Below are 27,930 nucleotides of genomic sequence, written 5' to 3'. Positions count from 1 at the left end.
CGTAATTTCAACTTGCGCGGATGAAAACATGGAAACCGCAGTCCGTTTAAATGAGATTTTTCTACGCATTACTCTTTTTTAAATTATTGCCTATTACTATAGGTTAATATTACCTGCTCTACCTTATTTTGATGTCTCAGGCTGGTCTTAGGACATGAAAACATTCCAAGCTGCAGAGGCACTCGTTGAGAATGGTATAAGAATTTGCTGCTGAAGTGCTATAAGAGGTACCTCTGCCTCTAATCTGTATCTTTGTGTAGGTATTTTGTTGGGTAGAGACTTTTGTTGCGAGAGAAATCTGGCGTCTTAAATACAAACCTAACAACATCTAACCTAATCTAAATAGAAAATAAGGTACTTCAATAACGCAGTTTGCAGGTTTTAAAGAGTACCGCACGCTGTATATTTGGACGCCACCGATTTATTAGTATAAAAAAATCCAAAGCTTTTTCCAAATCCTCCCGAGAAAAAGTATAATAAGTAGATAGGCATTCGGATGGCTTCTGAACAATCGATTAAATTATTCAGCAGTTACGAGCGTTTTGTACCGATTTGCATAGAAACGAGATCAGCCAGGACAGAAGTCACAAGTCGCGACTGAGATGAAATCCCGATTATGCCGAGATTGGTACGAGCCTGCCTAATGCCCTGAAGAGAGAAATTTAATTTTCTACACGATGGAACTTTTCATTACAGTCGGCTAGGTGCAAGTGGTTTGAATTGCCGGGTCGAGACAGCAGATCCAGTATTGTTATGCAGCTCTTATTCGTTTAAGTATAATTTATTCGGACTGAAGAGCGGCGAGATTGAAGGGAATTGCCGCGGCGTTGTGTTGTACCTATGAAAATTCTTATATGGATGGAGCAAATAGAGACTAGTCTTTTAGAATGTTATTATTTAATTTACTTTTTAGTCAGTTCTATTCCTACGGGTTAAGACTTTAAGAGTAGAGTTTGCAACTACATATGATCGAAAATGTACGGAAGACCTGTCAAATACCGTAAATTCCATACTAAGTTACTTACATAAATCGAGATTTCAAACCCTAATTCTTTGTTTTTTTTTTTTATGTAATATAAGCATAGACCCACAAATGTAACAATGACTGCGGGATTTGTCTGTGGGATCATCAGTCTCTACCGACTAGTCAGTAGGTACCTACTTACACAGAGCAGGTATTCCATCTATCCAATTAATTAGTACAATGTATGTAAATGTTTTTTTTTATTTTACCAAATCGCTAGGTAGGTAGGTATAAATTTTTCCGGCCAACGTTCTACTTTACACTTCTAAAGTTTCTAAGGTGTAAATAATTGCTGTAAAATGAGTATGTACGACTAAATGAATGAATCAATCGAAATAAATGCAATTAAAATCTTTATTATACTCGCCTCTGTGAAACGCGAACTGTAGTCACGGTATGTACCTACTTGTAGGCCAATAGCGACTTACCACTTAACATTTAAATAGAATGGGTAATAAAACTATAAAAAATATTACCTTGTTAAAATCTATTTACATAATAATATAAATATGATACTTAGGTACTAAATCACATGAACTTTGATGCGTCTCCATCTGACAAACGCACCGCGAATGCGCTCGTTAGCGAAGGGTTTACGCGTACACAACTAAGTATCGCAAAAAAACCTTACAAATAAATATCGTGTGTACGGTGTGGGGTGGGAGCGATTCGCGAATGGCGGCTCGCATTCGACACATCTGGACGCACCTTAATGCTATAATTTTAATTTATAACGCGAAGAGTTGGTCAAATGGAACATTGGAATAAAGCTTGTTAATAACTTCGTGGACCTTCGTGGCTACTGCCTTGGTGTACGGCGGGCCCAGCTGCTTGATCAAATCCTTCCAGTTGTCATTCATCACCTGGTTTATCGTGTTTCCTGTAAATAAGCAATTATTGTTTTACTGGTACAAACCAGTCAAGCAGCCTTAGAATCGTATCTACAATTATATAATTGTTTATTGCATGTCACATACAGGTTATAAGGTACCTAGGTACTTCCAACATATTATGAGGTAAGTATAAATGTGACGCTATAGGTATACCTATACTGTACCTACCTATTAGGTACCAGCAATATGAGATTACCTACTTAATAAAATATCGGAATCGTCTTCGAAAGTGTTTTACTTTTTCACAAGACCAGTCAAGTGGCCAATGGTGTGTCGTTCGAATTGCCACAAGAGGCCGTTGCGCTACTGTCACTGGTATTGTTTGGCGGTTCAAAAACTTTTTCACCACACCAGCTTGGAAAGGCTTATTTTGCACTTCAAAAACTGATAGCAAAGTTGCATTTTATTCACATGTGAGGCAAAGTAATGCAAATGCGAATTGCAAATTTTGAGTTGTTTTCTTATGTTTCCGGGTAGAATTGACTTTTAATTAATGATTTTGGATGATAAATATTTAATAACATTCATTTGGATTTGATTTTGTTTGATATTTTACACTTAATATTTGCTTCGGGTTGGTGTGGTGAAAATTTTTGTGTTTAACTCGGTTTGTTTACCCCTCGTGCTTTGAAACCCTCGCAACGTTCATGATTCCATTTTTCGAATTTCAATTTTGGAATCTTTCGCTTGCTAGGGTATTTATATTAGCACGAGTGGTTAAACAACAACTTTGCCCCCTTGTAAAACAAATATACTACTCGTATTTTAGTACCTATCTACAAGTTATTAAGGATGGGGTAAGGAAAAACCTCAACGGAAGCCTTAAAATGTGCCCACATCATTAACTTTCTGGCACTGACGCCTATTTTCTGGAACGTTTTTGATTTTTATTCCACTTACCGATAGTTTCTCCACCCGGTAAGTTGGTAAGATGGAACACCACACGCCCGTATTGCTCACTCTGTTTGAGATCGTACGTCTCCAGGTGTTCTACTCCGTTGCCGTCCTTGATTTTCCGGAGCTTGTACTTGATTAGGATGTTGGTATCCACTGTAACATAATAAAATATTAAGCAGCCATAGGTCAATTTGACCGACCTGTAGAGGAGAACATCCGGACATACGAAAGCATCTAGCCCAAGTTAAAACGGAGACCTCTAACGCTTCGGTCAATTATGATGCGTACCTACGGCGTATACCTACCTATTATAGTAGGTACTCAAACTTATAATTTTTATTCAACTAAATAAACGCACCTATTTGTTTATGTTTATCCTATTTGAGTCCATAAAAACGATTATTTGATATTTGATTTTCTGTATCATAAAACGACACCAATAACGTTTTACCTTGAGCAAATTTTTAAGACAGGTTTTTAAACTAACTTGTAGGTATTTTATTGTGTACTGACCGTTAGGTACCTATGGGCCTGCCGCATTAGTCTAGCGCAGTTGTTTTTAAACTGTGGGTCGCGAGTGTCGCGACCCCCTGGGGGATCGCGAAGCCTCAATTCATAAGCGAAACATTTTGTTCGTACTAAGGGGGTCGCGTCATGAAAAAGTTTGAAAATCACTGGTATAGCGTCTAGCACTTATACCTAGATCGGATATTTTTCTGCAATAAATACCTACCTACGTCTAAATTACGATTAAGGTTTTTGAATACTGCAAGTAAAACATATATTTATTTACTAAAGTCATTTCTAGATATTATATAAGCCCACATGTGGATATTTACCTGACTCAACAATAATATGTATTATGTAAATAGAGCGCCTAGGTAGTTAAATATGCACGCTACGACAACGTGTGCACCAGCCGGCTCCGTTCCTATTGATCACTGTGATGCTAGTATGTTTGGTAAAACCAATTTATTGAACTTAGTTCATCAAAATATCCAAGGATTTACCTGTAAGGAACACGAAATTGATTTGTTTATACAGTACTCGAATATTGACATTCTCTGTATAACTGAGCACTGGCTTAAAGGTCATGAATTTATGTTTAATTTCAATAATCATAGTATAGTAAGTTCATTTTTTAGGAGATCTTGCAATCGCGGCGGGTCATTGATAATGGTAAAACATAATTTAAAAAGTAAGGAGCGTAAAGACATTGTTGACATGTCTGTGGAACGCCTTATAGAACTTTCTTGTGTTGAATTGGAACAATTTATAATTATATGCGTGTACAGGCCCCCATCGGCAGACTATAACTTATTCGAATCAGTCATAGATGAAGTACTTAGTAGTGTTTTTGGAAGTCATAAAAATATAATTGTATGTGGTGATTTCAATATTAATTTGCTAGAAAATTCGTCATTATGTGGAAGGTTACTAAATACTTTCAAATCCTTCAATTTAGTCAATTTATTTTGTGAGCCCACTCGAGTCACAGCAACCAGTGCTACATGTATAGATAGCATCTTTAGTAATAATGACGCGATTAGTAAATCTGTTATTAACAACCTATGTTCTGACCACTGTGGACTAAAAGCTTCTTTCAGCGGGAAAACTGAAGAAATTCCTCAAGACACTTTGTGCAGGCCGATTTCCGAAAGTCGCCTAGGTTTATTCAATCGTAATATTACTAAACAATTATGTTGTCTTTCATGTACCCAGGAAAACCCTGACTGTTTGAGTTCCGAGTTGTTTAATTGTATTAAAAAGGAATTTGATGCCTGTTTCATTCAGAAAAAGGTGCAAGGCAAGGCCAAGACTAAATTTAGCGACTGGGCTACACCGGATATTCACGAGAAAAGACGCCGGCTCTACGACTTATATGATTTAAAGGCAACTGATAAAAGACCGGAATTTCTGGAGTACGTCAAGAATTATTCTAAATCTTTTAAGATGTTGTGTGTCGCCGCTAAAGTCGATTATTTGTCGAAAAAGATCCTAAATTCCAGCGATAAAGTCAAAACTGTATGGCAAGTTATCAGCAATGAAACTGGAAAACGTAAACTGAAGGATCCGCACTACAACCTACGAATTGCTGACACTTTAGTAAGTTCCGACCGTCAAGTGGCAGATCATTTTGAGCGGTTTTTCTCGAATATCCCGGTAGAAACAACAAGATCCCTTAATTCATCGCCAGACGTCGCTGAAGAAATTTTGAAGACAAATGTGGCAGAATGTACAGAAATCTTCAAATTTTCGTATGTCTCTCCGAATATAGTTCTTAAGACTTTTAGGTCTTTAAATTTAAAGAAAACAGAAGATCTTTGGGGCCTGTCTGTCAAAGTATTAGATTCCATTATTGAGTCAATTACACCATACTTAGCTGAGATTTTCAACAGATGCATTGATGCTGGAATTTTTCCAGATATTATGAAACATAGCAAAATTATCCCTCTGTTTAAATCAGGAACAAGAACAGATCCCACGAACTTTAGACCGATTTCAATACTACCGGCATTAAGCAAAGTGTTCGAGAAACTTATTCTGAATCAACTATTGTCACATTTCAACAGAAACAAACTGCTTGATAGCAATCAATTTGGTTTCACCAAAGGTCGATCAACTACTGACGCCGGTGCGGTACTTCTAAAACACATCTTTGATGCCTGGGAAAAAGCTCAAGATGCTGTTGGAATTTTCTGTGATCTGTCAAAGGCATTTGATTGCGTTGATCACGAAAATTTAAAGAGAAAATTAAGCCGCTATGGGATAAAAGCTAGTGCCCTTGACCTGGTCTCATCGTACCTTTCGGATAGAACTCAGCGAGTAGTTATTAATGGAACTCAATCGGCGGGGTCCCCGGTAGCCCTCGGAGTGCCTCAAGGTTCAATTCTTGGTCCCTTCCTGTTTTTGGTATACATTAATGACTTACCAAAAGTTGTGCAAGATAGACATGATATAGTGTTATTTGCAGATGACACTTCCCTTATATTTAAAGTGGACAGAAAGGAAAATAGCTTCGAGAGCATTAATGACGCGCTATCTACCATAGTAAACTGGTTTACGGCAAACAATTTGCTTTTGAACGCCAAGAAAACCAAATGCATCAAGTTTACGCTACCTAACGTCAAGCAGGTAAATAACAGCAAGATTAAAATAAAAGGTGATACGCTGGAATTTGAGGATCGAACTGTTTTCCTGGGAGTCACTCTAGACTCCAAACTGCAATGGCATGCACATATAGGCACTCTAGCCGGAAAACTTAGTTCAGCAGCCTATGCAGTGAGGAGAATCAAACAGCTAACAAACGTAGAGACGGCCAGGCTGGTATACTTTAGTTACTTCCATAGTGTTATGTCATATGGAATTCTGTTGTGGGGAAAAGCGGCAGATATTCAGACAATATTTGTGCTGCAAAAACGAGCTGTACGTTCCATCTATGGACTGGGCGCTCGAGTATCCCTAAGAGAGAAATTCAAAGAAGTTAACATTCTTACCGTTGCATCTCAATACATACTAGAGAATATTATGTATGTTCGGAAAAACATCCACGAATTCAAGGTTAACAGTGATATCCATAACTATAACACTAGAAACAAACATAAGCTTGCCGTGCCCGCCCACCGCCTCCGTAAGGTTAGTACGTCTTTCGTCGGGAACTGTACACGTTTTTATAACAAAGTCCCCACTGATGTAGTGAATTTACCACTTCACAAATTTAAGTCGCACATTAAGCGCTCCTTGTTAAGTAAGGCGTACTACACTGTAAATGATTTTATAAACGATAGAGATGCCTTTAAGCAGGTAGCTTGATTTCATTAGTATAATAAGTAAATAAATATTGTTTTTTTTTTTTACATTGTGAATTAAATATGCTAGTGTCCAGTAGAATTGACACATGAGACAATGATGTTCTCGCTTGATTAAATTGTTTAATTTAATTTTAGTTTTGGACACTTGGAGACCTTATACATCTCTAAGTATTTATTTATATATTTTATTTTTGATTGTACATACCTATATTTTTAATGTTTCTGACACTTAGAGACCTTTACATCTCTAAGTCAACTTAGGCTAGTAATTATGTGAAGCTATACTGTCTTTTTATGTAACATACGAGCACAAAATGCCGTGTCTTACAGCTACTCGTACATGTTATTACTATTTTAATATTATTATAGGCCGGTAGCTTGAACATGTCATGCTCGCTTAAAAGTCTTTGCTTACGGTGGCGTCGTTGATCGGGTCGCCACTTTCCCGAATGAAGGTTGAGGGAGGCGATGGCTGAGATACGCGTCATACTCGTGAACGGGTGCTGTTTGTGGAGACTGGTCTGTTTAAGCTAACACAAGCTATTATACTTAGTAACTTTATTTTTATTAATTAATTACAGTGAGACGCCTCATTCTGCTCTCGTATGTTTCTTTTCTCTTAATGAATGTATTAATTATACAGGATATTGACTCTTGGAGACCCTATACATCTCTAAGGATAACTTGATAAACTATATAATCTTATAGTTCTGACACCTAGAGACATTTACACCTCTAAATATTATAGTTTTTTTTTGTATTTTGTATCTGTATTTTTTATGTAATTCGACATTAAGAGACCATATACATCTCTTAGTAATTGTAATACGTTAGATTGAATTCTTAGTTTTATTTTATAAAATTGTTGATGTTATTATTTTTGCATGTATGTAAATTCAATGATGACGTGTAAAAGTGCCCTTGTGGCCTATTTGCTGAATAAATGTTGATGTTTGATGTTTGATGTTTGTTTGATAAATATTATTAGCATAGATAATAATAAATTCCGTGATTAAATGACAGGGCCAATTATCGTTGTAATTTCAAGACGGCGCTGTAATTTGCCGTTAGTAATTAAACACGTCCCCCTCTGGTTATTGTGAAGATATTTGCGTAATCATCCTGCCTTTGGGTCGGCAAACTTTGGGTCGTTCTCAAAGATAAGTATCTTGAGTAAATTGACAATTCATGCTAACGACACGGATAACACGGTAATTTAAATTAGAATTTATTCGCTTATAATTACAGCAAAGCCTACCTATTGAACTATAGCTTGACCAGAAAAACATCCAAAAGATGTTAGTCTCACTAAATTTCTTCTCGATCATCGATCATTATTTTTTTAAATAAATAGAGTTAGACCAAGAAAAGTCTGCAGCGATTTTGATAGCGCACGCAGTGCAAGTGTTATTTATACGTCATAATTTCATAGAAGTTTGACGTTTAAAATAACACTTGTACTGCGTGCGTCAGAATTAATTCAGACTTTTCTTGGTCTAACTCTAAAATCAAGAACAAGGTCATCAAACAAAATTTTTTTGTCTCTTTTCTAACTAACAGAAATGTCAAAATGACAGATTTATCAATTAACAAACTTTAGTCCTAGCTAGTTTTGAGAAGCCTCTGCGGAAAGAGAAGAGGGTTAAATTTTGCCACTGAGTAAAACACAAAAATGTTCACCACACCAACAAGGCAAATACTAACTGTAAAATATCAAACAAAAACAAAGCAAATCGGTTCAAACGCATGTTATTAAATATTTATCATATAAATCTATCATTTTATAAAGCGCTGGTGGCCTAGCGGTAAGAGCGTGCGACTTTCAATCCGGAGGTCGCGGGTTCAAACCCTGGCTCGTACCAATGAGTTTTTCGGAACTTATGTACGAAATATCATTTGATATTTGTCAGTCGCTTTTCGGTGAAGGAAAACATCGTGAGGAAACCGGACTAATCCCAATAAGGCCTAGTTTCCCCTCTGGGTTGGAAGGTCAGATGGCAGTCGCTTTCGTAAAAACTAGTGCCTACGTCAAATCATGGGATTAGTTGTCAAGCGGACCCCAGGCTCCCATGAGCCGTGGCAAAAATGTCGGGATAACGCGAGGAAGAAGAAGAAGAAATCTATCATTTTAAAGTCAATTCTACCAGCAAACATAAGAAAACAACTCAAAATTTGCATTTGATTACTTTGCCTCACATGTGAATAAAATGCAACTTTCTTATCAGTTTTTGAACAATCAAGGGAGCCTTTACCAGCTGGTGTGGTGAAAAAAACATTAACACTCTAAACATGAAAACACAAAAATCATAATCGTATGAGAAAATAAAAAGAATACTCGTATATAAATAAGAGGAAACTGATATTTGTAATATTCAAGACGATACGATTTAATAAAAAAGAGAGTAACTAAGTAATAAGTTTTATTTACGGGCTTGGCACGAACAGCGGAGGCCGATTGCTGTTGGCATTAAACCGGGCTAAAGTGTCTCTTTGCGCTTTAGGCAGATTCATGCTAATAAGTGTTCATCTATTTTTAAGGAAAATATATAGGTCAAGACTGAATATCCCTTTGAAAATAACCGTAAAAACTGTTTCAAGATACCTAATCTTTTGCTTTTCGTAGTTGGTAGCTGCTATTTGGCGTAATGTAGGTACCTACCTAAGCACTATCTTGAGAAAATGCTGGTGGTAGATTTATACAAAGGTTTCTTAACCCCTTGTATGATTATCTATAGTTCGTTTTTTTAGCATTAGAAATAAGGTAAACAATCTTGATGTGTCTTTTAATTGAAAAACACATTTTAAAAATAAGTTACGGCAAATATGTAACAATTATGAATCTAATACGATCATTTATATTCTTCTGCTTTCATAAGTAATAGTTACTGATATTTAAAAAGCGTTTTTCAGTAAAAAGACATGTCAAGATCGCTTACCTTCTTTCAAGTTCTTTCTAATGCAAAAAAAAACGAACTATAGGCTGTTACTTTTTAAATGATCAACTTTGGGTTAATAACGGGTGTAACAGCGTGTTTTAAACAATAGGTACCAGCACTTACAGCATTTGACGGTAATTTTCCCATTTCCTTTGATAGGTATGAGGACGATAGCACCATCGGTCTCGTAGTCTCCCACGAAGGTCATGTTGCCAAACAACTTCATAGATCCAGTGTTTTTGTCGAAGTTGAATCTGAAAAAGCCACAACCTTTTTATGTGTTTCGATACAGGGTATAATTTTTAATGATCGTTTATTTTCTGTCTAAATTAATGAAGTTATGCAACTTTAAAGTAGGAAAAATAAACAAATATGACGCACACCATGGTCTGTGGATACTGGTTTATATTTGTGATACCTACATAGTAGAAGAGCCGGCCGCAAATTTTCTAACCGGCATATATGATACCACGATGAAATGCACAATGGTTTCCCATAAAAGTGATGCTAAGTCCGAATTCGATAGTCTGCCACGGCGGACCTTGCCGAAAGTACGAAAAAGAAGGCCACTGTATGGTATGAACCCTCATTTCAGGAATATATAAGTCTGCCAGGGCTTTTCCTGCCGAAACACCTTGGCAGAGGAGATTATGTTAGCAAGGTGTACATCAGTTACCCTACATCAACCCATCTGATACCACCATGAAACCAATTCCAGTCGGTAGGTATGAACCCCCATTTGAGGAATATATAAGTCTGCCAAGGTTTTTCCTGCCGAAACACCTTGGCAGACTAGATTATAAGCAAGATGACCATCGGTTACCGTACACTAACCCATCTGATACCACCATGAAACCAATTCCAGTCGGTAAGGCGTCTGCTAAGGTGTTTCGGCAGGAAAAACCTTGACAGACTTATATATTCCTAAAATGGGGGTTCATACCTACCGACTGGAATTGGTTTCATGGTGGTATCAGATGGGTTAGGTTAGGGGTCCCGGTGGCCACCTTTGAGAGCGTCTGCCAAGCACTTCCGGCAAAAAAAATACTGGCAGACTTCGCTTTTCTGTGTCTACATGTAAATTTCTAACTGCTGCCATAACTATTATTTCGGTATCAGATGGGTTAAATCAGCCCCCTTTTTTCGCACCGGAAGTGGCCTTCTTTTTCGTACTTTCGGCAAGTTCCGCCGTGGCAGACTATCGAATTCGAACTTAGCATCACTTTTATGGGAAACCATTGCGCATTTCATCGTGGTATCAAGTCGGTTAGAAAATTTGCGGCCGGCTCTTCTACTAACAGTAAAAGTAGGCAGTTTCCGAGAGTCACTGTAATAACCAGTTTGTAGGTATAATATTTATTAAAACGTTCAACGGTGTTTGGGATCTGTTAATATGTTTAGGATTGTTTGGAATAAAGCTTAAATCCATTTCAAAGCTTGGATTTTTCAGATCCTCCACTCTGTGGATAATATCAGCTGAGGACAAGGAGAAGACATACTTATAAGAGCGTTTTCACGTGGACCGATCCGATATTGGATGTCGGATGATCCTTGGTGAAAGTAGCTGCTGGAGAATTCCCTCTGGCATGAAGTCCTTCTTTTTTGGTTTAAGGTTTACTTTTGAACAATAAACATTTAATCAATGAATAAATAAATATAAAGTTCTTAGTGTTGGTATCCGACATCCGATATCGGATCGAACAATGTGAAAATGGTCAGGTGGTTGTAGCAGGAAACAGTGAAGAACCACAGCTCGAAATTATGTATGTGAAATACTCGTATGTCCAATCCCGCTCTTGCTTCAATAATGTTTGAGAAGTATAAGTACAATCGTTCAATACCTACCTATAGTAAGTACGAAATATACTGAGTGGCATCATATTTGGTGTACTTAATTGTAATCAATAACTCTGTTGTTTTGAAACTCACTTCAGCAGTTAATAAAGTTTAATATTTACCAAAAAGTGCAATGCAATGAACACTTTGTTGTGTCAAAAAATCAAGCCTTATTGTATAACTACACATTACAAATAACCGGATTGCCTTGCTAAGCGGCCATACGTACATTTGCATTTCATGGTTTATTTACGAGGTGGCCTTTGGAAAATTTTTGACCAAACTGTTGCACCGCACATGAGAGTAACAAGGACTTTTTGCTACCAAGTGTAGAAATGTACATCTAAGTAATTGGAATGCATAAATACATTGTTATAAGACAAATAGCTAATATACAAATATGTAGGTACCTAATACTAGTACATACATATATCGGTCACTGCATATATTGTTTATATATGTATTGGATATAATAAAATCTGAATATTTATTGTTATTATCCATTTAATTATGAATATTAACTTCAACCTTGTTAAGCCTGCAACAATGCTTGCTTATTCTAATATGTATATTGTGTAAGTTTATCTATTTACCAACACGTAAATCTGTATTCTATATGAATAAATATAGTTCTGTATGAATAGGAATATGTGTCTAGTTACCTATTCATACTTATCAGTGTTAGGTATCTGGATAAACTAACGCAAGCTTTTGATACAAACCACTTAACTTTTTAACACTAAACCTCCTTAAACCGTAACAATGCGGTCATACACAATTTGTTGCTTGCTTAACTGGTGCGCGTCTTTCCTGTAGACACCGCAAAGTTAAGAGAATCAATAGCTAATCTTTCGCTGCACCCTTACAGGTTGGATATATTTTTTAGTGCTTGAGACTCAAATAAGAAAAACGTGATACTTATACTATTATTACTCGAGTCGTTAACTTTTAATGTCCACAGAAGATACCTTTTCTCAAATGTGTTTGACCCAGAGAGTATTAAGTACCTAACCACTTTCAAATGAGAGTCATAATCCACGAGCGAATGCGACTATACTTATATTGCTATTGGTTATAGGTTTGGTATGGGTTGGAATGGGGTTAGTAACTGTCAAAGGTTTGCATAGGTGGCGCCATCATAAGTTGCCCCTTTTTCTATGAGATTTGGCTTAAAGAGCTGGCATACAGGGCATAAAATTCCATTAAAAAACAATTTTTTTACACAATTCAAGGGCAAGCTATGCTGGCGCCGTCTCCTAATACTTTGACCGGCCAACCCCATTGGAACTCTTTATGTTGCTTTATAGAGACATACTTGACTTCACGAATCTCCATTTTCTTTAATCCTTTCAAAAGTAAGTTTTTGCTTGTTATGATGAAAGTTCCCGCATTGGCCACTATGTCATCGAGCGGCAGAGGGTCGATGGGTTCTAGACCAAACTCCGGGATGCCTTTTGCGAACTCAGGTTGGATCCTTCGAGCCTCCGTCGTAACACATTCCGTCAGCTTGTCGATAGGCAGGTTCCTTGAGCATGGTGTAATATATGATGCTAAAAACAAAATATAACGTCTAAAATATTGAACATGTAGGTTATTGCACTTTTAACTAGATTTCCAATATCAGTAATGTATAATAACTAAGCAAGTAAGATAAAGGCGGGATTCCACTAGTGTGAGGCACTCTGCGGCACAAGTATATTCAGTACAATAATGCTGATGCCACACGACAGTGCCGCACACTGCACGACACCTTTATTACCGCAAAGTTGTTGTAGTTGTGTTGTAGCGTTAACGCAGGCGACATCACTAGCTGTCAATTACATTGCATTACCGCCGCTATTAGAATGTTAATCCGTCACTCATTTTATCAAGAAGATAGAACCCTACATAGGTACCTAATTTAAGAACTGAAAGAGCCAGTGCGTATGTAATGGTCCTTTTGCGCCCTCCACTCAATATTGGATTGCTAAGCGCGGTATTAAGTGAGCAACACCTATTTAGGCGCCCACAAGTCTTCTAGGGCTGCAATCGGGTCGACGAGGGTCACCGGATTAATTTATTTCCACGCTACAAGGAAGTGCTCTGTAAGGGACCCTCTTTGTTTCTGACCGTCAAAGTGATTCCTAAATTGGAACAGATAATAGCCCCCAAGGAAGCCAGCCCTTCTGAAGTTAACGCCCTATACAATGGAAACGACACAGCCGACAGCGGATGGCTGAAACTTTTCTTAACCTTTTAGGATAAAAGGACCAAGAACCTATTGAAAACGATGCTTAAGGAATACCGATAACATCACACTTATTGGCTTTTAGGCATGACGAGGGAGAATGAATACAATGTTGATTTGTTCGCAAAAATGGTATTTCGCAGTAAAAAATTAAAGTACAGTTTGTGGTGTCATTTTATAATAAAAGGTTTGTGGCCAAACGTTTAAGAAATCAGTTTTTACTAATTTCTTATTTTGCGCAATAGTATATTTTACATCTAAGGAAGATAATTCATACAAGCGTGTACTCAGAATTTCCGCTCAATCGAACATCGGAAAATGGATCGTAATAAGATTTGATTACAGAAAGACAACGGCACAGGCGAAAGAAAATGTAATAAATAGAAGCGACGTAGGTACCTACTCGTATTCGAGCATGACTAGGACTAGGACATTTTATTATATTTTTTTATATCTACAATTTATTTTATTTATTTATTTTATTTTATTTTATTTTAGTACATGGAAAACCAACAGCGCTATATATATCCAGAAATTACAATAGAATCACAGAGCCAATTTATTTATTTATTTAGAAGCCTTTAGTTTGTCAGTGAGATTATGTCGGCTCCGTTAGGTTCGGTGACATTACATACATTCAAATAAATAACCATACAAATATACCTACCTACATTAAACATGCACTATATGTATAGAGTCTGTGCGGAAAGAGAAGAGTCGTCAAATGTAGGGGAGCTCATACATTCTACGACTCTTGTCTTTCGGCACAGACCCTAATAAGTTTTTTATGCTAAATTTGAAAAGAGCAAATGTTTATTTTAATGTTTTTTTTTCTTTTAAATAACAAAGTGAAAGTGAAGCCTTTGTCGGTGAGATTATGTTGGTTCCGTTAGGTTCGGTTAGGTAGGTACATTACATACATTCAATTAAAAAAACATGCAAGTATATAATAAAAAACCTGCAAAATTTGAAAAGTGCAAATGTTTATTTTTTTAGTATTTTTCTGGTTTCTTTCAAATAACAAAGTAAGTACAGTATTCGTATAAAAAAAGTAAAAAGCTACATCTTACGACATAGCCTAGAGTTATTGTTATCGGAAGAAAACATTATATGAAAGGAAGGAAATGATATATTCTTTGAGCGAAGCATTACATACTACTTATGCTTCTATACTAATAATATGTATAGTAATGCTTCGGTTAAACAATATACATGGCAAAATATTATACCGGGTGTTTCCTGTAACAGGAGCAATAAATTAAACAGTAGGCTGTGCTCCTCAAACTGACCAACATTTGTTCAGCAACTTTTAAAAATAACTTATGTTTTGATTTTTATTACACTTTAAAGTTTATTCTAAGACGTAATAATGTAATGCAAATTTTGTTATGTTTAAAGCGTGACAAGGAACGTGAAACACACTGATGTCAGCGTATATTGAAGGCAATATTTATTTTGTATGAAAAAGAGGAAGTCTAAAGGATTCATAATTTTTAAAAATTGTTGAACAAATGTTTTATTGTTTGAGGAGTATAATATACCTATATTTTAATTATTTGCTCGTGTTACAGGCAACACCTGGTATAGAACCCGGTTAGAAATTTATTTCATGAAATCCAGTTCTTTATTATTGCTTTAGGTGACTAATTAATCTTACATGCATATGCAATAGTTTATTTATGACGGATATCGGACCAGTTGAACTATTATGTTAAATTAGTGTAAAGAAACTTTATAACTAGTAGCACTCACTTAAAAATAGCACTTACGTAAATTAGCTGCTCTTGAGCCAATTACACAGATTGCACAAAAAATTAACTCCAACTTCATCGTGAACGTGTTACCCTCGCCGAAAGTTCTTGCACAATGCCGTTAAAATATCAAAGTTCCCCTCTTTTATGTCGGCAAACTAACCGCTTCCTATGACGTAAATAAACATGATTAATATTTTTTTCTACCTTTTAATATGTCGGTTATTATATAAACACATCTAGTTATAAGACTAAAGTCGAGATCGGGCAAAACAGGAAAATTTTGCGATCAGGTTCAAAGTATGAAATTTGCATTTTTAAAAATTGCAAGACAATTAATTACCTCATTTCAATATGTGTATGTGGCGAAAATAACACGTAAAGCAATAAAAACCGCTTACTTTGTAATGAAAATTTCATAAATACATACATATGTATATAGATCAATTAATCACTTGAGTAGGTACCTACAATTATGATCGTAGGCTAAAAAAAGACATCAATAATTGCATAAAATTAAGGAAAATCTAACCGAGCGGTTTTTTTATATGTATTTGTATATGTAAGTCAATAACATGAACTTGTAATACCTAAATAGTTTATAATCAAATTACACATTTATCTATAAAAATTTAAAAACGGCGTTGCTTGAGAACCTGTTACCTATTTGATTTTTTTTAATAAACCCTATTTGATATGATTATTCACAAGTTTGGATATAATTTTAAAAGACTTTTAAGAACGGTTCATCGGATGGATCTGTAGAAGCAGATACCGAACATTTAGAACGTCAGCCTCACACTTGCGTGCAAAATATTGCATCTTGATGACCCGTTGAAAGTTGTTTGGGAAGGGTCAGGGCGGACGGGTATTATTATTATTACAGGGCTCCGCTTTTGTTTACCTACAAGTTAGGTCCTTGGATTTACAGGTTGACTGGTTGATACTTTGAGGCCGATCGAAATTAATTTAATATAAAAACAACGGGTTGCACTCCGGGAGTGCCGGCAGAAGTGAAAACTCAATGACATTGTAACAGTTTTTCGATCAGGTCACGTGTCCGTCTTACGAATTTTCAATCTGTCGAATCACATGACCTGTCGCGAGTTTAACATTTTTTCCCCACCACAATAGTTCACAGCGCGGTTAAAGAAGTTTTCACTTCAATAATAATTCATATTTAAAAAATGGCATCCTATCATTCGCGCGAGCATTTCGCTCGTACTCGTTCGTACGTGTATTGGCGCGAACGAGATTCACGGGCAAATTATAATTATAACAAAATGACATAATTTTGTTATCTGAATGTAAGTTAGAATTGGCCTCTTTATGGAACCCGTCACTTGTAGGTAATAATTAGTGATGTACCGACTATTGATTTGGCCGACTAGCCGACTAATCGGCGCTCGAATGGCCGATTAGTCGGCGACTAGTCGGCTAGTCGGCCAGATCATTAGTTTCGTATAAGTTTAGGTGAAAAACAATAGTTTTGCTCCTTTAGTTGCGCTATTCATCATGATTTAGCTTGGCTAAAAGGTGTTCTCTACAGGTTCAAAGACCTATCACAAGAATCCTCGTTCAATTTCTGTCTTTAGTTCTTTTATTTTGCGATCCTGAGCAGACCGTCAGTACAGCTTGTAGGAGGTATTTCCAAGGCTCTATTTCCCGTACGTAGTCGCCAATTAAGAACCTATCCCCTGTGGTCAGCGTCTTTACGAGCAACATGCCGTGACTAAGTCTCTAAATTTTGCAATAACATTAATATAGATGGTCAAGCAAATCTTGTCAGTAGAAAAAGGCGCGAAATTCAAATTTTCTAAGAGACGATATCCCTTCGCGCCTACATTTTTCAAATTTGCCGAAACACAAACTGAATAATAATAAAAATACTATCGAACTTGCATACATAAAACGTAATTATGGTAAATATTGAGAGTTGATTCCTTTTTTTCTGTTTTTCTTTCACTAATAAAGTACCGACTAATCGGCCATTTTTGCCGACTAGTCGCCGACTAGTCGGGAACTCCGACTATCCGGCCACATTTGTAGTCGGCGATTAGTCGGCGACTAGTCGGCAAAAATGGTACACCCCAGTAAGACCTATTCCACCTATCCCTACCGCGATATCCCCCCCAGTGGGGATATGTAAAATATTTTTCCATCTATTTCCACTGGTAGGGATACATGGAATCAAGTCGTCCATCTATCCCCCCTATTTTTGAATGGTAGGGCCAGATGGAATTTATTCCGCTTTTCCCAACTACTTTCCCCCCTGGTAGAAATCGGTGGATTTTTTTCCACGTGTACCTATTGATTTCCCCCCTGGTGGGGATAGATAACTTTTTTTCCATATTAACCTCTTTTTTCCTCCCCAGGTGGGGACAGGTGGATTTTTTGTTACCTATCCCTACTGCCTTGTTGTTTGGTAGGGATATATGGAATTTCTTCCACTCGTCCCTGCTACCTTGTCGTTTGGTAGGGATATATGGAATTTCTTCCACTCGTCCCTGCTACGTAGCTGTTTAGTGTAAATAAAATCAGGTAAAGATGATTGGAAAAGTTTCCATGTATTTCAACCAAAATAAGAATCAGGTAAAGATGATTGGAAAGTTTCCATGTATTTCAACCAAAATAAGAATCAGGTAAAGATAATAGGAAAAGTTTCCATGTATCCCTACCAAAATACAATCAGGTTAAGATGATTGGAAAAGTTTCCATGTATCCCTACCAAAATACAATCGGGTTAAGATGATTGGAAAAGTTTCCATGGATCCCTACCAAATAGCGAGGTTGTAGGGATAAGTGAAAAAAAATCCACCTATCCCCACCGGGGGGGAAACTTATGAGTATACATAGAAATAATTCCACCTGTCCCCCCCAGGGGGGAAAACAGTAGGTACGGGTGGATAAAAATCCATTTATCCCTACCAGGGGGAAAATAGTAGGGATATGCGGAAAAAAATCCATTTGGCATCAATTAGTAGGGATAGATGGAAAAGTATCCCTACTAGTAGAAATAGATAGAAAAATATTCCACGTATCCCCACTGGGGGGGATATCGCGGTAGGGATAAGTGGAATAGGCGCCTAGTAATAATATATAATAGTATTAAGGCCTGTGCACACAGGCTTGCGTGTGCGTGACATGCACGTGCCTTTAAGGCCGGCTGCGCACGCTACATCCACGGCCCACTTTTTAATACAAACCGTGGGCAAGCCCACGAAATTTTGTATAGGAACGTGGGTCGTGTACATAGCGTGCGCAGCAGTGGGGCTCCGGCCTAAGGTTGTGACATTGCAATCCTATGAGTACCTACTTAATATGTACCTAAGCGCAACATGTCTAAACCGTAAAACCATTTAATGTTAGGATGTCTCACAACAGTTTAAATTCTATTAGGTACTTAATATGTATTAAATACTTTTAATCTTAATATGAAGAGGCAGTGTCGAAAAGTGGAATATTTCCTTTCATTTAAGTCAGAGTATACGTTATAGTACAGTAGGTACGTAGGTATCTACATAGGTATTTCGCGTAGATATAGCAGATGACGGTTTATTAAAATTTTATAAGTTTCCTCCTGCTTACTTATGTTAGGTCACGTAATAGTCGTAAAAAGGACGTTGCAAATTTTAGTATTGCTCTTAGACTGTTTTGTCAAGCATAGTTTATTTCTGTTCTGTGATGGTACTGCCTTAACTAACTTAACGACATGAACATGATATAGCAAATGTCACTTTTTGCCACCGTTTAATAGAAAGTTTTTTACGATTTATCCTGTCGTTAATCACATTGATAACCACGATCATCGGATGCTTACTTGTTCGAATAACATTATCAAAGCAATTGGTGTAAGGCATACCTATTCATTTATTTTAGAAATGTGGTCAATGACAGTGATTTCGCGAACTTTATTTGAAAATGTCAAATAGGACCACTATCAGATTCATTGGCTTACTTGAAAATGAGTTTTCCTAACACTGAGGCTTGGCCAGATTAATCTTTCCGTCCACAAAAACCCTTATCAGGAGAGTTTTATCAAAGTCGAGAAGTTGTTAAAAGAGTTTTGTACACAGCCATGAACACAACATATTGATGAAACTAGTAGATTGACTTTGACTTCAACAAGTACCATACGACCGCGAGAAGCTTTACAAATGTTTTAGAAACTTTTCAAAATATTCTAAAGTCGACACTGCATTTAAATTTACTTCCTTGCCTCTAGACAGTTATGTTTTGAGCTTATGATATTACAGTAGTGTGGTTATTGGGATTGGTTTCGTATTTAATTAACATGCACACATTGATAGTCTTTCATTAATACAGTTTTATTATCGTTGACTCAGTTAACTTTACATTTTTGCATGTTATTGCAACAAAATAACATATAACAATTGATCAGTTCATGTTAGTAAAATAATCAGGGTGATTTGTTATGTCTGGCCATACTCCCACCAAAAAATACGCTAACATTTTTTTGCTGTGGCATAGGTATTGTTGATAATTTGAACAAACGATTGCGTTTGTGTATCATAACTACTAAAGGAGATTAGAAGATAATACGTTATTTTAACTAAATAATTGTAGTTTTAATTTTGAATGATATTGTGTAAAATATGTGTAAGTACCTGAGAAGAAAGAAAAAATATCCCTAAATCATTTGTCTACGTATATTTTGTGTAACTGTAACTATTAAATGAAATGGACATGATGAAGCTATAAAAGCAGTTAAGTTATTCCAAACTTGAAAAATAACTATTACCTATCCGATTTTTTATATTCACAAAAAAACTATCATTTTTTAAATCAAAAACTTGTTTAGCAGGGAAGTAGGTAGGTATATGTTTGTACTTGTCCTTGGCTCCACGCACGTACCGAATTTTTATGATTTTTGAACTAACATTTTATGGCGAAACATCCAAATGCTTTATAACGGAACTTTATACCCCATGCACAGTCATCAAACCTATAACAAAATCAGTTAAAAATAAAGTAGTTTCAAAGTCAATGCCAAAAGTTGTAGCACTGGTTACGAAACTGTTTAAATATTCTAGAGTTTCGCAGTTAAGTAAGCATATGGGTTTATTGCTATAAATAACATCAAGATTAATATTGGCGTATAAAAATGTTTGCTTGAATATTCCATCCAGAAATAACATTTCCCGTATACTTATGTACTGCCCACCTAATGAAAATATCGTGAAAAAATATGAGTGCCGTGAAAAAGAAACAAGATATGAATTTATGTTCATCAAATATTTGAATTAAAAGTAAATGCTAACCAAATGAAACAATTTAAACATTTCAGAAATCCACTCTTGAGTAGACCTCTGAAATGAACATACTTTCTAAAACCACTTGACTGCCCAATTTCACATTACGGGTAACTTTAATTGTTACTTTGATTTGAAAAAAAAAAACAAAAAATCTTAAATGTTTTTATGATGTAGGAGGCAAACGAGCACACGAACCGTCTGATGGTAAGCAATTACCGTCGCCCATGGACACCCGCAACACCAGAGGTAATGAAAATGCGTTGCCGGCGTTTAAAACGGAAGTACGCTCTTTTAAATACCTATTGAAGGTTTGAAGGTTGTACGTCACGGCCCGGACATCCCGCGGGCGAGAGTTCATAAGTTTCATAACAACCGTTGGTATCTGGTATATAACACTTAAGTAGATAAATTACTAGACATATCAAAAATTGACTAGGAAACTATATGTTGAACAAACCGGATACCAAATACAATATTTATAGCCTTGGATTCTGAGGGTAAATTCCTACTCTAAATTTTCCGTCCACTAAGATAAATATCGTCATCACTCATCAGGCATAATAACAAACATTTATATCACTAATTTTGCAAGCTATTGGGATTACCAATACCTATCTGTTGCCCCTACGCTGACAAATAAGTATATACCTACACCATTAAAAGCATCATCATTCCTAATATACTTACCTACGTAATTTTATTATCACATAAAAGCACTCAACAATCGAATTTTGTACGAAAACGACTTACATGCCATTTTACGTGGCCAAACTACTGTCAAATTCAAACCTCTGGTAAGTCATAATTTCATAAATCAGTTGATCATGGAATCATTAAAATACCTGTCGGTAACCTGCCGTAAATATTGGAGACGAAACGTGCTACGCCCATAACATTACCTACCTATTATTTTAGTCAATTTAAATACATGTTTTATAATAAAATATAGCAGAGATTAACAGTACAAGAAACAGCTAAGTAACAATCACAATGTCATGTCAATTCAAGACTCTGTCGGCCAAGATTTCAGGGAGAAGGTTTAATTTAAGTTTGATACAACATGTTATAAATGTAGTGGCATCATTGTTTTCCTTCGTATTTTCACGGAAACTTACGAACGTGTCTTGTTATTTTTTCAGTCACTCTCGGTACAAAAAGTACTGACATTGATCGAACTAGCAAGACAAATACGAACGTTTCCGAGAAAATACGAAAGAAAACAATTATGACTACATCGTAGGTTGGCATCATATCTTTAAACTAAAAGCCTTCCGAAATAGTCTCATCAAAAGTGCGTTAGCGAGAGGACGGCTTATTTTCAATAGGCGTTTTGTTACAAGCAAGATTATCTTACTTGTTGACAACTTGGGAGCTAAGATCTGTTTGAGGACGTCTCTCTCAGACGTCTACAGAAAATCGTATCAAGTTCTAATATACCCTCGGTCAGCATCTTTTTCAGCGTCTTTTATCCGTCCGTCTGTTGGAATCAATCCGGAAAGAAAAACAAAAAACGTAAACTTTTCAAGATATTTCTGTGGAAAACAATCGTATAGTAAGATATTAAGGGAATGTGCGGGGAATTGGGAACGGTGGGAAACTGGGAACAGTGAGATATAGAGGACTTCTAATTGTATCACACAATCTTGAGTCTGTTTAAACCATCGTCTAGTCGAGTGCTCTTCATGAGCTTTAGTGACTGTCAGATTCCTAAGCTATCCACTTGCGGTCACAGTTAGTTACATAAATAGACAATATTTTGGAATTCGTCCATATTTTGCATGATATATTTTATTTGAAAGAACCGTTTTATATTATAATTAGATAGATTACTGCTACACGAGCTAAAAAAACAAACATTCTGACAAATTGACAAACTCCTTTTTTTAAGTCGGTTAAAACGGTAAACATTGCTCATCGTGAACCCCTTTAATCAACTAACTATTCACACTATTGCATTAATGACATACTATTCGAAAATGAAACATCATAAAGATGATTATATGATTGATATCCACAACTATATATATTTCTGCACACTGGGACGCAATTACACATTATTTTTTTAATCTTGAGACATCGCTACTGCTACAGTTGTGATGTTAACTACGATTGGCGTTCGTGGAGCAGCTATCTATGCTGTAATTTAAACAAATATTTGGCTATATACCTACAAAACATCGCAAATTCCGAGTAAACATAATCGTATATAATCCGGTTCCTTTAATATTAAATAAAAATCCAACAATAGGGGTAGGTATAATAAGCAATAGTAGATTGTTAACCAAGGGGTGAAATGATGCCTTTCACCCTAGTTAAACACTCTACTTTTCATATCGAATACGAGGAAAGTAAAATGCATGTGTTTTTATATAAACATGACTAAGTATACATTTTTATAGTATTTTTTGAGGGTACTTTCAATTAACAATTTAGGCAAAAGTATCGTTATTTATGGAATGGGGAGTCAAATATCAGATTGGAAATTGTATAACAAATCCATTTACATGGTGTGTCTGACCATGGGGCTTTAAATCCAGGGCTTGATTTTACTCGCTAAACAGAGATTTTTTTGGCTTTTCCATAGAAACGTCGACATCTGATCAGCCAAAATGTATGAAAAAGTAAAAAAAAATTTCGGGATTTCGGGGTTGGTGCCATAATAAAAGTAGCTCAGTTTAGCGAGTAGAATCGAGCCCTGGATTTAAAGCCCCATGGTCAGACACACACTGTATACCCAAATTTCAATTGCTTATCGTAAAAAAAATATAAAATGGTACTTGGAACCTAAAATGCTCTAATAGTGCAGTAACGTATCATTTTCTGCACACCTTTGAGAACAACAATGACTTTCTTTCAGAGCATGAGAAATGAAAATAAATAAAAAAACTAATTCCAATATTCTGGCTACAGTTCTTATTGAACTGTGTTGCACACAACACTGAACATATTCAGTGACGATACCTATTCACGCAATACTTATCAAAATGTAAAATTTGTAAGCTCGCAATATCATGTGCTGGTAATAAAGCGAGTGGAATTTATCTCCACTCGTAGTGCAATAAACCCAAATATTCTTTTCGATGCATTTAGTAACCGCTGTCGACCTTGACACATGCAACCGGTTAAATCATAAAGGTCTGTTCAAATGTGTCACAATTATCACACACATTTTCTTGCGTATACCTATTTAGAATTTTAGTGTTTAATTTGAAACTGACAGATCAGGGCTATAACCGCGAAAATCGAAGTTCGCAAATTGCGGGGATCTTTCTCTTTTACTCCAATGACGGCGTAATTAGAGTGACAGAGAAAAATCCCCGCAATTTGCGAATTTCGGTTTTCGCGGTAGCCCCTCTGATCCATATCTAATTCACATCCTCTTATTAAAATTAGAATACGCAATTACTCATGTGTGCTATCGGGTAACGGGTAGCACACAATTCACTACGTACTACGAGAAAAATATTAGACTAAAACATTTCTAAACATTTGACTAGAAATTAATCATAATCATAATCATAATCATTTATTCAATGCATCCATGGTATTTTACATAGGTGTTAAATGTCTAATAAGTACAAACATGGACCCTACTAGGGTGTAGCATTTTACATGTACATATTCTTACCCAGTGGGTGAATATTGGCTTACAACTACAAAAGGAAGACTATCTTAACATTTATCATTATTATAGAAGTTCTATATTGTACTCATCACATTATACCTACATCACATCATTCACATCACATAATCGAGGCTAAGCTTGATCTTCGAAGAAATCCTGCATGGAGTATGGGCATAAATGCAATAAGTAGGACTTTAGTTTTTTTATAAAAGTTGTGAATTTTTTTTCGTTTAAGATATGTTGGGGAATTTTATTAAAGATTTTTATAGACATTGCATGCGGACCTTTATTGTACATTTGCAGCGTAACAGGGGCACTCACAAAGGTCCTATTTCGGTGGCGCAAGTTATATGTTTCTGAACTTTGGTATTTATTTTCATCAAAAAGATCATTATTTTTTCGAACAAATTTGCAAGTTTCTAAAATATACAAGGCTGTAAGTGTTAAAATTTTTAATTTAAGAAAGTAAGGCTTGCAACTTTCCTCATCTCTTTTATTTACAAGTATCCTTATACATCTCTTTTGTAGAATGAAGAGATCTTTAACATTTACGCTATTGCCCCACAGTATTATTCCATACTGCAGCCATGCTTGGGCAAAAGCATGATAGGCACATACCGCAGTTTTTAGGTCCGTGGTTAATTTTATTTGTCGGAGAGCGTACGCAAAACTGGATAATTTAGCAGCTATTTTATCAGTGTGCGCCTTAACACTTAGATACAAATATATCGTTCAAAACATGTGCCCATTACTGTTTTACCTATAGCAAGGAATACAATTTTAAACGTGTATCATATTACCTAAACAAAAACAAATATTATGTAAAATCCACAAAACTTTTTTGAGAGATTCGTGGAATTTCCATACAATTTTTATTTATTTTTACTTTGGGCAGTGTGGACAGGCCTCAAATCGACAGGTTGACTGACTGGTGGCGCCGCGCGAACCTCTTTATTTTGCTACGTACACACTATTTGAACGCAACCATCATTGTATCGAGACTATCGGCGCAATTCGGGAAATAAATTAGAGACTAACAAGATACGATATAGTAAAGATATGTGACGTCCCACGAGTAAAGGTACCTTATGGCGGTTGGCGCTTACGCTATTATTAACGCCGCTCCAATATTATTGCGGTGCTATGCGACGTAAGCGCCAGCCGCCATGGGTACCTTTTGTCGTGGAACGTCACATATCTTTACTATTTCATATCTAGTGAACCTATAATCCATTTTCCGAATCGCGGCGCCAGCCGCCATAAGGTACCTTTTGCTGTGGAACGTCACATATCTTTACTATTTCATATCTAGTGAATCTCTGATTCATTTCCCGAATCGAGCCGGGTATGCAGTACTGTACGGTTACCATCAGTTTGTCACTGACATAAACGCCGTCGAGAACGTAATTTACTTTCTATACATCTCACTCGCACTCGCATATTAGTGCAAACGGGATGTATAGAAAGTAAATTACGTTCTCGACGGCGTTTATGTCAGTGACAAACTGATGGTAACCGTACTGGTACCGGTACCAAGAATATCACAAATTACTATTACGCTGCGCTTACACAGGTTATCTGCGCAGTATTTACACGACTGCGCGGGGAGACGCGATACGTGTTCTAACCGCCTAATTTTAATCCATTAGGAAAACCGATGGAATGGCAATCGAGTTCCAGGGCCGCTTTGCCGTTGTTTCAATGGTGACCACATTTGCATTCAACCAACGTATTTGAACGAAGATCATTTGGCCAATGGCAAGGTTTGTTTGTTTACATCCTTGGTACCTATTTATTGTTTTTGCGATTGCATAGAGTTTTGCTCAAAGCACATCCTTGAGAAATCGAGCTTCCTCTATTAGAACTGTCAGCATAGTTTTTAAGTTACAGCCCCAACTTTACTTGACAAAGACACAAGTAACTATGTAGCATGGTTACCATAATTATCGAACTGACAAGTTTTGCAAGGCGAGTGATACTGTTATATCGCCAATAACTATGCATTTGGTAGCCATGTTACTATATTAGTATATTACAATACCTATCTAAAGTCAAATGACGACGGCGATTTTTTTAATGTTTAGGTGAAAAGTCTTATAAAACCTGCTGCTGTCATTATATAAGGCCTAGGGCCCGATTTTTGATTTCGACCGCTCGATTTCGTGTATTTCGTTCAATAATATCTCCACTACTAGGCATTTAAATAATTCTACCAATAGAATTGAAAACGAATGGTCAATACCACTCGATTCCCAATTTCTATTGCTCGTATTTCAAAAATTAGCATTTCGCCGTTTTCCACCGATTTTCGAGTGCCGAAATCTAGCGATCGGAATTCAAAAATCGACCCCTGGGCAAAAACAATTGCTTACAAACGTTTTTTTCTTTGCTCAGTCATTCATTTATTACTGTATCTATTGTCATCGTGCATCGTCATGTTACAAGAAATTGGAGATCAATTTAATCCTATAAAAAAATACATCGAAAGACAAACTGGACACAAAGTTGATGAAATTAATTGTTTTTGATACAAAGCACTTATAAAATAATCAACATGCCATTTTAATAAATAAGTATTATTTTCAAACTCCCTTGTTATAATGTAGGTAATTTAAATAAAATAAATTAAAAACCCAATATGAACGTTCTTCAAATAAGCGTAGTAAGTAAGTACCGAGGACGCCGCGTGTTACACTTTAATATATAACCAAATGACAGTATTCTGCTTGCATTTCTCAAGATAGCGTATATCAATGGAAAATTATTTTTACTTAAGCCTTTATGTTCCTAGGGAGCAACATTATAGAAACTGCGCTGTAAGACGAATCCGCATTTTAACTGCGAATCCGGAAACTACAAAGTTATACCAACTTTTGTAAGTTAAAGCCGTTCGCAGAGTTCAGCTTGGTTCCAGGCAAACGGGAGAAGTTGAATTTTATTTAGAACGATACTGTGTATGTAGTGTAAGGCATTTTTTGATCTGTTACACTGTTTACCTAGCAAAGTAGGCACATTTTACGGTACGTAGTTACCCATTTCGTAGCCGCCATTTAGATTTCTAACAAGTCTGCATGAAAGCCTTTCCCTTAACCTCAAAATTTGATTATCATACTGCGAAAGTACTTGGTAAAACTTGTATTTATAGACAGTTGTTTTTGGTCTAACCCAGGTTTGCTAGTAATAGGTACCTACATTAAAATGAAGAGAAAAGACCTGACTATCTCGTTTTGCAAGATTGAAGAGCCTTTTAAAACGAAATCCTGTTAACATTATAATTTATAAATGTGAAAGTTTACATGTATCTTTGGATGTTTGGATGCTTTGTAGTGTATAAGATTCAACACGTTCCAATAGGCGAACTAGTACGAAAGTGACCATATTATAAGCTATTAAAACATAACTACCGTTAGTTTTAAAATGATGGTAGCACTGCAGTCACAATAAAATTAACAACGACGTTTTTGTCCGCTTGAGAGACGATATACCTATGAATGAGGATCCAAGAGGTTTTGGTATGCACGCGTCCGCCCAGCGCCGAAGCCATGAGAGCCTAGATCAGCATTCGAAATTTTAAAACTGAACCTTGAGTTGATACTGATTTGACATGCTGGATAAGTGCAGACGAGACGCAGTGCGAGAAATATCAAATCAAG

At 36.3% G+C, this 27,930-nt stretch overlaps 1 protein-coding gene across 1 annotated transcript; it reads right to left on the bottom strand.

Moving 5' to 3' along the window:
- Positions 1 to 1,494: 1,494 nt before the first annotated feature.
- LOC134794582 (circadian clock-controlled protein daywake-like) lies at positions 1,495 to 15,536 on the bottom strand. Its single transcript, XM_063766390.1, has 5 exons — positions 15,395 to 15,536; positions 12,714 to 12,948; positions 9,686 to 9,816; positions 2,818 to 2,967; positions 1,495 to 1,904 (listed from the first exon to the last, which is right to left on the bottom strand). The coding sequence occupies exons 1-5, from the start codon at positions 15,453 to 15,455 to the stop codon at positions 1,753 to 1,755; spliced, it is 729 nt and encodes a 242-aa protein (XP_063622460.1). The 5' UTR covers positions 15,456 to 15,536; the 3' UTR covers positions 1,495 to 1,752.
- Positions 15,537 to 27,930: the final 12,394 nt, after the last annotated feature.

The sequence above is a fragment of the Cydia splendana genome, chromosome 10 (assembly GCF_910591565.1).
Source record: "Cydia splendana chromosome 10, ilCydSple1.2, whole genome shotgun sequence".
Taxonomy (NCBI): Eukaryota; Metazoa; Arthropoda; class Insecta; order Lepidoptera; family Tortricidae; genus Cydia; species Cydia splendana.
The sequence above is the reverse complement of the archived record's forward strand: the minus strand, read 5'-3'. Positions and strand labels throughout refer to the sequence as shown.